This window comes from Lactuca virosa, chromosome 3 (assembly GCF_052849685.1).
Source record: "Lactuca virosa cultivar CGN04683 chromosome 3, Lactuca_virosa_CGN04683_v6, whole genome shotgun sequence".
In the NCBI taxonomy this organism is placed as follows: domain Eukaryota; kingdom Viridiplantae; phylum Streptophyta; class Magnoliopsida; order Asterales; family Asteraceae; genus Lactuca; species Lactuca virosa.
Window position 1 is genome coordinate 44,587,605 of NC_136428.1, and position 10,868 is coordinate 44,598,472.

At 40.0% G+C, this 10,868-nt stretch overlaps 1 protein-coding gene across 1 annotated transcript; it reads right to left on the reverse strand.

Moving 5' to 3' along the window:
• Window positions 1-6,318: 6,318 nt before the first annotated feature.
• Window positions 6,319-7,107, reverse strand: LOC145163457 (uncharacterized). Its single transcript, XM_079082299.1, has one exon. It carries the CDS (start codon window positions 7,105-7,107, stop codon window positions 6,319-6,321), a length of 789 nt encoding a protein of 262 aa, XP_078938425.1.
• Window positions 7,108-10,868: the final 3,761 nt, after the last annotated feature.

A 10,868-nucleotide genomic window follows, 5' to 3' on the forward strand; every position in this document is an offset into this window, starting at 1 on the left:
GGTTAACATAAAATCCCTTGGTCGAGCTCTTACACGCGGGTGGGGCGTGGGCCGCATACAGGCCGCGTCTAGCCTTCCTTCTTTTCCCTCGAGTCAACAAAAGATTCAGAACCTTTTTTATCAAGCCACGCGGGCCGCATGGAGGCCGCGCTTGCTGAACATTAAAAAAATTCGCTAAGTCTTGGAAGATCTATACGGGTGGGATGCGGGTCGCACACAGGCCGCATGAACTGAACAGATTTGTATGTGTTTCATCTACGCGGTCTGGAAATGGGTCGCACATAGGCCGCATGAAGCCTTACGCGGGCCGCACAAGATGAAAGCTAAAGATACACGCAGGCCGTGTGAACCTCCTGTACTTCAAAAAATTGAAATTTTCCAAAAACTTGATTTTTAGGGCAAAATGATTCCCGCAAGGCCCGGTTTCGAAAATTTGACAAAAGTTGGGAACAAAAACGGGAATAAAATGTGAAACCTTTCAAAAAAATTTATTTTTCAAAATCCCAAAAATGCTTTTTGAAATAATTTATTGGATTTGGAAAAGGATGAAAGCACAATGCTTTCCTAAAATGCCCTTCTTTAACGTCTTTGCCGAGACGTCTTTCTAGCTTGCCTCAACACATCGGGACATCCAAATAGATGATTTCCAGAGAATTTGCATTGAAACCTTCATAGAATGGCTTCAAACGGTGCCCATTGACTTTGAAAATTTTTCCCGTGTTTTCACTTTGAACTTCTACTGCTCCATGGTCAAAGGTTTTGATTACAACAAAAGGCCCAATCGACCTTGACCTTAACTTGCCCGGAAATAACTTCAATTGTGAATGGTAACGTAAGACCCAATGTCCCAGTTCAAAATGCTTCCGGGTGATGGACTTGTCATGGAAAAGCTTCGTTTTCTCCTTGTAAATTCTTGAGTTTTCATAAGAGTCATTTCTTAATTCTTCCAACTCTTGAAGTTGAAGCTTCCTATGTCTTCCCGCCTCATCAATATTGAAATTGCATTACTTGACCGCCCAAAATGCAAAGTGCTCTAATTCCACGGGAAGATGACATGGTTTTCCAAAGACCAACCTAAATGGAGACATGCCTATCGGGTTCTTGTAAGCGTCTGGTAGTCCCATAAGGCATCATCAAGCCTTAAACTCCAATGATTTCTTGTCGGGTTCACTGTTTTCTCGTGGATAGACTTCACTTCACGATTTGAAACCTCCGCTTCACCGTTTGTTTAAGGGTGGTAAGCGGTAGAGACACGGTGGGTCACGTTGTACTTCCTCAATAAAGCCTTCATCATCTTGTTGCAAAAATGTGTCCCTCTATCACTAAGAAAAGCCCTAAGCACACCACATCTCACAAAAAAATTAGATTTTAAAAACTCGATAACCATTTTGGCATCGTCCGATCTTGTGGCTTTGGCCTCAACCCATTTGGAGACATAGTCAACCGCGAGCAAAATGTAAACATTGTCAAATGAGACGGGAAATGGGCCCATAAAATTAATCCCCCATACGTCAAAAACTTCACAAACAAGTATTGGATTTTGTGGCATTTGGTTCTTTTGTGAAATGTTCCCCGTCCTTTGGCACCGTTCATAACTTTCACAAAACAAATAACAATCGTGTGACATGGTTGGCCAAAATAGACCACACTCAAGAACCTTAATTAAAGTTCGGTTAGGTCCGAAGTGACCCCCACAACCAAATTCATGACAAAATTGCAAAATGGAATGATGCTCTTGTTGGGGTACACATCGCCTAATAATTTGATCGGGACAATGTTTCCACAAATAAGGTTCATCCCACACATAGTATTTTGCATCAATTTTCAATTTATCTTTTTGAGCACGTGTGAACGTGTCGGGATACCTTTTCGTGACCAAAAAATTAACGATATCGGCATACTAAAGGATAGATTGAGTAAGGGAAAATAGATGCTCATCCAGAAACTCGTCATGCAACGGGAAACGAGTCTCATTTGAAGTGATCCGGCTTAGATGATCGGCAACAAGGTTTTCACATCCACTCTTGTCCCGAATTTCCAAATCAAATTCTTGCAATAGTAGGATCCACCGGATGAGTCTTGGCTTTGCATCTTTTTTTGTCATCAAGCACATGAGAACTGCATGATCCAAATACACTATAACTTTGGTGCCAAGTAGATATTGCCTAAACTTCTCCAAAGCGAACATTATGGCCAATAGATCCTTCTCATTGGTAGAGTAGTTGCTTTGAGCGTTGTCTAGTGTTCTTGATGCATAGTAGATCACATGGGAGGCTCTTCCATTCTTTTGACCCAAAACGGCGCCTATAGCATAGTTGCTTGCATCATACATCATCTCAAAGGGGAGATCCCAATTTGGAGCTTGTATGATAGGACCGGATGTAAGCAACTCTTTGAGCTTGTCGAAAGCTTCCTTGCACGCCTCATTGAACTCGAAATCGACATCCTTTTGCAAAAGTTGGAACATTCGTCTTGTTATCTTTGAAAAGTCCTTGATAGAATCTGGCATGACCTAAAAAAGAACGAATTCCCCGAACACAAGTCGGGTAAGGTATGCTTTGAATAACATCAATTTTACACTTATCTACCTCGATTCCTTTCTTTGACACAATGTGACCCAAAATAAGACCTTGACTCACCATAAAATGACATTTTTCAAAATTTAGAACCAAATTCGTTTCAATGCATCTTTTCAAAATTTTGGTGAGATTGGTCAAACATTCTTCAAACGAGTTCCCATACACCATAAAGTCATCCATAAAAACTTCAATTATAACATTCATAAAATTCTAGCTAATTTAAAACTTAATTATGAAACGAGGAAGTGTACGGTCACGCCTTCGCCTTCCCGCGGTCATCCGAAGTACCTGAAACAAAATCAATAATTGTAATCCCGAAGCTTAGTGAGTTCCCCTAAAATACCCGCACAACACATAACACATATATAATAACATCATACTATGGGCTCAATCAACCATCGGGTTAGAATGACCCATGCCCTCAACCATCGGGTTGGAATGCCAACATACTATGGGTCATATCATCCTCGGGATGATATAACCTCGGCCCACAACCATCGGGTTGGAATGCTCACATACTAAGAGTCCAATCATCCTCGGGATGGAATACTCTCGTCCCACAACCATCGGGTTGGAATGCCCAGGTTTGTTGGCTCATTCTCAAGCAGACGCCTCAACCACCAATCAAAGATGTGCACAGGTATCATAATCACATAACAGTCTACAGACAGTCAAGCCGATCTACAGATGACTAAGCATAGGAACATCCTATCTACCAGGATACCGATATAACAGATCATAATCACATAGAAACATCCTATCTACTAGGATACCGATCTAACAAATCATAATAGTAACAGTACAGGATAACAATCCAAAGGGCCGGCCTTGGTGCCTTAGACCCTTGAGTATAGTGAGGAAAACTCAACTCACAAGTAGCTCTGGATGATGATGGCAACTCCCCAAATACAGCTCCGACTCACACACCTACAGTTAGCATGGAACCAATTTTATAAAGCCTAAATTACCAAAATACCCTTGAAGTCAAACCTGCTCAAAGTCAACAGTTCAGGTTAACAGTCCTTGTTGACCCAACTCGTCGAGTGCACCTAGCAACTCGTCGAGTTCCTTTAGAACTCAGAGACCAAAAACCCGAGCCAACTCACCGAGTTTCCCAACAACTCGTCGAGTTCATGCAGTGTCAAAGAGACGGGAAAACCCTAACCAACTCGTCGAGTCATCTTACTGACTCGCCGAGCCCATGCAGAACCAAAAACAGACAATCTTCATCCAACTCGTAGAGTTGACCATGCAACTCGCCGAGTCCCTTCAGTCCTTTTCTTATTCTGACGCTTTTAAGCAAGAACAAGGCTCCAAATTGTAGATCTAGCCTCCTAGGGCATGGTTACCATGTAAAGCTGCAAACTTTACGTGCATGTCAGGTCTTAAATGCCAAAACAAAGCTAAGGAAGAGGTTTAGGCCAAAGAGAAGGGCCAAATCATGATAAATTCAATAACTTTATGACTATGAGGACTTAGAGGAGTCCAGATCTGAAGTTAAAACTTCAGATCATGCCCAATACCCGAAATGACCCACAAATATGCTAAAAATGTCCTTAAACCCATGAATAAGGAGATCTAACATTAGAATGATCAAAGTGACAACTTGTTACCTTCAAATGGAAGCCAAAACTATGTGGATGCTGGATCTACAAGTTCATTCCCATTCCAAGCTTCTCAACCTTCAAGCTTCTTCAACAATGCACAAAAAACACTCTTTTAGCCTCACAAACACTTAAAAATGGGGTTAGATCGCTTAGGGTTTTCTTCTGGACGTGGAAGGATGGAAAGGAGGCTGGGAGGAAGGACTTAAGGTCCTTTAAATAGGGTGAAAACCCTAAAAATTAGGGTTTCATATTCCAGCTCCAACTCGTCGAGTAGGTCCCTTAAGTCACGCGGCCATATTCTTTTCTCCACGACAATTTGGGGAATCTAACTCGTCGAGTAGGCCTTTAAATATGAATATAAAGTTGTAAAACTTATACCTGGGAGTCGGTGTGTTACATCAATTATGTTCTCAACATATTCTGAGAAGATACTAACCATACAACCTTGGAAAGTGGATGGGCAATTACACAATCCAAATGGCATTCTTCGGTATGCAAAAATTCCAAATGGACATGTAAAGGTTGTCTTTTCTTGGTCTTTCGGTGCTACCGGGATTTGGTGGAAACCGGAATACCCGTCTGGACAACAATAATGAGATTTCACGGCCAACCTTTCTAATATTTGGTCAATGAAAGGTAATGGAAAATGATATTTTCTTGTGCTTGCATTGAGTTTGCGGTAGTCAATACATACTCTCCACCCGTTTTGCACGCGGGTGGGGACCATCATACCATTGTTGTTCTTGACCGCCGTGATTCCCGTCTTCTTCGGTACCACTTGCACCGGGCTCACCAACTTGCTATCCGAGATTAGATAAATCATCCCCACATCAAGAAACTTCAATATCACTTTCTTCACAACTTCCATCATAGGCGCATTCAAGGTTGTAGAACTCGTTACTCGGTACCTGTTCGGCCGACTACTGAGTAGCGAGTACTCGGGATTACTCGGGGAGTACTCGGATTCGGTAATTCATGTAGAAATATTTTTAGGGAACTTATATATGTCAAAATCATAAGTTAAAATCTTAAGTTGTTTGAAATATATAACAAAATTAGATACATGTGAATACACAAAAACTGAAAAACACATAATGGTCTCACTTCATGAATAATTACTGAAAATTTAAGATATATATGTAGTAATAATCACATGTATGTGTGTTAAATAATAAATCGTTAAGTATATTATACATATTATTCACCGAGTTGACCGGGTTTGACAACACTGCTCAGTTCCGTAAGGGGCCGATCGGGGAGTACTCGAGATTCTGTAACTCGCCTTGGTAAGGGGCCGAGTAGCGAGTACTCGGATGAGTAATCGGCCAACTCGGCGATTTTTACAACAATGGGTGAATTTAATCTTCTTTGTGCATCTCGGCTTGGCTTGCATTTATCCTCCATCAAAATCTTGTGCATGCAAGTGGAGGGGCTCAATCCTTTTATATCCACAATCGTCCAACCCATGGCTTCTTTGTGTTCCTTCAACACCTTGAGGAGTTGCTCTTTCTCACATTCGGTTAAGTGAGTTGAAATGATAACCGGAAGAGTTTCATTCTTTCCCAAGTAGGCATACTTCAAGTGTTGAGGTAGGACTTTCAATTCCAATTCCAGTGGTTGATCAAGGGATGGGGGCAACTTTGTATGAGTTGGGGGAAATTCAATTTTGTTAACATCAAATCTTGTGGATTTCTTCACCTCCAAATTATTTTCCAACTTCTCAACTTCCGGATCTAAAGAATAAAGCTTTAATTGCTCGGCTAGTTTCCCAAAATCAAACTGCTTGCTAAGGATCATCTCCAACATATCACCATTGGACAACTCGAATAATTCTTGTGTTAGTGGTTCAACAACATCAACAAAATACAAGGATGAAACATCACTAGGATATCTCATAGCATCGTAGATATTAAAACTTATTGTTTCACCATCAAAATCCATTGTTAAACTTACCGCATACACATCGATCTTTGTTCTATGCGTCTTCAAAAATGTTCTCCCAAGTAAAATTAGAGCCGACTTTGAGGAAACTTGTTCTTCTAGATCAATCACATAGAAATCCGCCGGGAAGACCAATTGGTTCACTTGCACCAATACATCTTCTAAAACACCTCTAGGAAAGACACTTTTTTTTAAAGAGAGTCTCTAGGAAAGACAATTGATTTATCCGCAAGTGAAATTATGATACCGGTTTCATTTAAAGACCCGACATTCAATGATTCATACACCGAATAGGGCATGACATTGATAGAAGCACAAAGATCGAGCATGGCACTACTAATAGTGACATCCCCTATCTTGCAAGGAACCGTAAACATTCCAGGATATTTGCACTTGGGTGTAAGTTTCCTTTGTAAGACCGCGGATGCATTTTCATTCATTGAAATTTTCTCATTTCCCTTTAATTTCCTCTTGTTGGCACAAAGCTCCTTCAAGAACTTTTCATATCTACGGATTTTTTTGATTGCATCAAGTAATGGGATGTTTACTTCCACCTTTGGAAAGGTGTCCAAGATCTCCTTCTCCTCCGCATTCTTCTTTGAGGTTGCAAGTTGGGAGGGGAATGGCGTTTGAGTGGCTGTTGGTGTTACTAGAGGGGTAGTCTTCTTTAGGACTCCAGCTTGTGCATCATTCTTGACAATAGGATCCTCAATGGGGGTGATCTCTATTTCTTCCTCATCTTCCCTTGACTTCTTGTTTGAACTACTTTCTCCGGTTTGTTTACCACTTCTCAATGTCACCACATTTACATTTGGGTTCTTTTCGGTTTGAGAATGGAGTTTGCCACAGGACTCCAATTTGTTTATTGATGTAACTATATCTCCTGTTTGTGCTTCAAGGTTGGAGATACTAGTCCTTGTCTCTTTTTGAAATTGCTGGGTACTAGTGGCTAAGGATTTGACAATGTCTTCAAGAGACATTCTGGAGCTACTTGGTTGGGATTGAGAAGGTTTTTCTTGATGTGGAGGGTGTGGTTTGGATTGATAGTGTGATTGTGGGTGTTGGTAGTGAGGTTGTTATGGTGGGTAGGAAGGTCTAACCAATGCATTTTGAGGCAATGGTCTTGGGTTGTAGCTCATATTGGGATTTGGCTTCAAACTTGAATTGTATGCATTTTGGTAACCGGATGGTTTGTTGTGGTAATTTTGGAATTCTCCCGTGGCATTTACGTGTTCTGCATCTTCTTAGAGAATCGGACACATATATGTAGGATGTCCCATTATTGCACATATTCCAAAAACCATCACTTGTGGAGTTTGTCCCATGTCTAACTTTTGAACAATGGATGTTAAATCTTTGATTTGAGACTCTAGATTCGATGTCCCCACTTCCTTGACTTTTTGTTGTGTGTCTCCCTTCATATCTTGGCGCGGCCCGAAGTGTTGGGAATTAGCGGCTATTGTGTTGAAGAGTTGTCTTGTTTGTTGTGGAGTTTTTATAAAAATATCTCCACCACTTGAGGCATCAACTAGTCTTTTCTCCATTGGCAATAATCCCTCATAGAAGTGTTGAATGAGGAGTTGTTTCGGAATTTGATGTTGTGGACAACTATAGCACAAGTTGTTGAACCTCTCCCAATAATCATGGAAAGTCTCATTTTGACCTTGGCGGATTCCATAAATCTCATTTCTAAGACTTGAGACTGTTGAAGCGGGATAGAATTTGTCAAGAAAAGCACTTGCCATGCCGGTCCATGAGTTGATTGACCTCGGGGGAAGATAGAATAACCAATCCTTTGCTCTATCGGCCAATGAAAAGGGGAAAGCCCTTAACTTGATTTGGTCATCGGTTGATCCTTGTGGCTTCATGCTAGTGAAAATAATATGGAACATCTTCAGGTGCTTATGAGAGTCTTCATTCTCCAATCCATGTAAAGTTGGAAGGTGATGAACTAAACTAGACTTCAATTCCGAACCTCCTTCCAAAACGGGGTAATTGATGTCGGGTAGAGTTTGTGTAACATCGGTTTCAATAATTTGCCTCAAGGTTCTTTCGGGAGCTTCTCTGTCGTCCCCCATTGCAATTGGTTCTATGATGGGTGGATTTTATTGTAAGGGTGGTGTTTTGGGAATTTCTTGGCAAGGATCGGGGCTAGAATTGGGTTCGGTATTACTAGAGGAAGCGATTTCAACTTCCGGGTCCCCGTGAGGATTCGAAGTTTGACCACGTTTTGTTCTTTTTTCCTTCGCCAAACGCCTTGCTTCTTTTTCAATTTTCGGGTTATAAATGAAAGCACCTGTACGTTGAGATCTGGGCATAGAGAAACAAATTGATTAAAAATAAACCAATCCCGAGCAACGGTGCAAAAATTTGGTGGTTGTCGAGGCCAACAAAATAAATAACCCTAAATCTTTCACACTAAAATAGCGTATAGTGGTAAAGGGGTCGAATCCGCGGAGATTGGTTCAATTTAATAACTCTATGAAAAATCTCTTTGTAAAACTGTTTGTAATATGACAATAAAAATAAAAATGGCGGTTTTGGTTTTTTTTTTAAATACTTGAAATAAACAAGAATTAAACTAAAACTTAAATGGAAAATTCAACAAAAATAAGAGTTTGATGTAAAATCAATAAGAGAAAGATGGTTGACTTAAAGTTTCCTCACTTTGACTTTTGATGAACATATCATTAGAATCCAATGGTGCAATACTTGTTTTAAATCCTTAATTTGGCTATAGTAATCCAAGAAGCTTTATCTTACCAAGACTTTTCTTGGTTTTTAAAATGGTTAGAGAAGCTCATAACAATTTCCTTAATCAAAGTCACAATTCCCACTAAGCATGTAATTAGTGAAAGTCAACTAGCATTAAGAAACAAAAAGTCACCAAATCCAAGAGGAGTCAAATGCTTTCACTACCATGTTGGAGAAAATGTTTTATGATTGTGTAAAGCAAAACTAACACAAAAATCATTTGTTGCTTGCTAATTTGATGATCCTTTACTTAATCAAGAAATTAGCCAACTAATCACCACAAACACATTTAAACTCATGAATAAAAACATACAAGTAGTGATAAGATGTTAAAACATAAAACATTCTCATAAAGATTCAAGAACTAGTTCATGGAGTCTTCAACATTCAACAAAATTCTAAAGGATTCCACAAAAGTCAACCAATGTTTTGTCTAGCCAAGCATGGTTAAACTCAATAAAACAAGATAAGTAAAGATTATAGCAAACATTCAACAAGATTAAGCAGTGAAGAGATGAAGTTCTTCAAGGTTCTTTCTCTTCAAAATGCTTCAAAATCTCCAGAGAATGCTCCCAAGTTTGGATGTGCAAAAGTTGAGAAAAGTGGCACACCAACCTTCCCTATATAGAGCTCCAATTAAAATCCCGAAATTGCCCCTGCAGGAATTCACGAGGGCAGTGTGGAAACCTTACGCGGTCCACGTAAAAGTGACGGAGGTTGGACTTCTTCAATTGTTAGGCCTCCAAAGCTTAACCCATTTGGCCCAGTTCGAGTCTGATTAGCTTCTAGCCCATTTTTCTGCAAGATTTCTTCATTTTAAGCCCAATTAGCCTTTTCTAAACGATCCATAGCTTCCGTAATCGCCCGATCATCAATCTCTGCACACTCGAAAATTCTCTTGCATCTTGAAAATTTAAAATTTAATTCTTCCAAGCCTTCAAGTAATTCACAAGCCCACTCCATGCATCATCTCCATAATTATTAAGTCCAAAATCCTTATTCTCTTCCAAATCCAACAGCTTCCCATAAGTCTCGAACATTCCTGCTCCGCTAGACCCGAAAATCTGCAATTATGCTCACGAAATTCGAAAGTACCCGAAAGTGGTCATAAAATAACAAAAAGGAAAATATGCATGGAAATTAACTAAAATATGAATGAAATATGCTAAAATAAACTATAAAAAGAAGTAAATAAAATGAAACTATCAACTATAATCCCTCGACCGAAACGGACGGATCACTAATCCAACTACCCACTTGCCGAAAAAGAAATCAATGTACTCAGAACATATCTAACAAATTCCATGTAAATCCTCTTGATAATCTCAACATCTTAACAAACCCATGTGATCAATTCATCACCTACACTCTGGAGGGATGGTTCACTATTTCTCTTGCCCTACCTACAGTAGTAATCGGTTCAAAGCATGTCAACAATCAATTGACATCCATCCTGAGCAATACAAGTGCTCCTGAATTCTGACTTCGTTGTCCCAGATGGGGACAACAAGCTTCCATGATATCTTTTCCTAAAATCTCCTCATGCGAGTACCACATTCATAATTCCAAAAACATGAACCTGGCCGCAACTCCCTTGAACGCGCGTTCTAACCAATCCCTTACTTCTCTCAACCATGAAAGATCTCACTAATAACAAATTTCAAATACTCAAATGAACTCACGTTACAGCTCACTCTGGTTCCTTGTGTTGAATTTATCACATCAATCTGGCTGCTGATCCTTTGAGCAGGACACTCAGTCTGTTTCCATCTGATACCTCAATAAACAATGACCGACTCCCTAAGACTACCTTGTCCAGATACCCTCCAATCATGACTCTCGGCATGTAACATGGCATAGGACGATCCTCCTATTATAATACCAAGACAATCACAAAGAAGCTACGATCCTTAGGTGGGGACTTAACTAACCCCAACATAATGTCTTACACCCAACTTCATAAGCAAAAGCAATTAAAATGCATGAA

What these genes read in the sequence shown, in the direction of transcription:
- LOC145163457 (XM_079082299.1), bottom strand. Translation starts at nt 7,107, where the DNA reads ATGTCTCTTGAAGACATTGTCAAATCCTTAGCCACTAGTACCCAGCAA.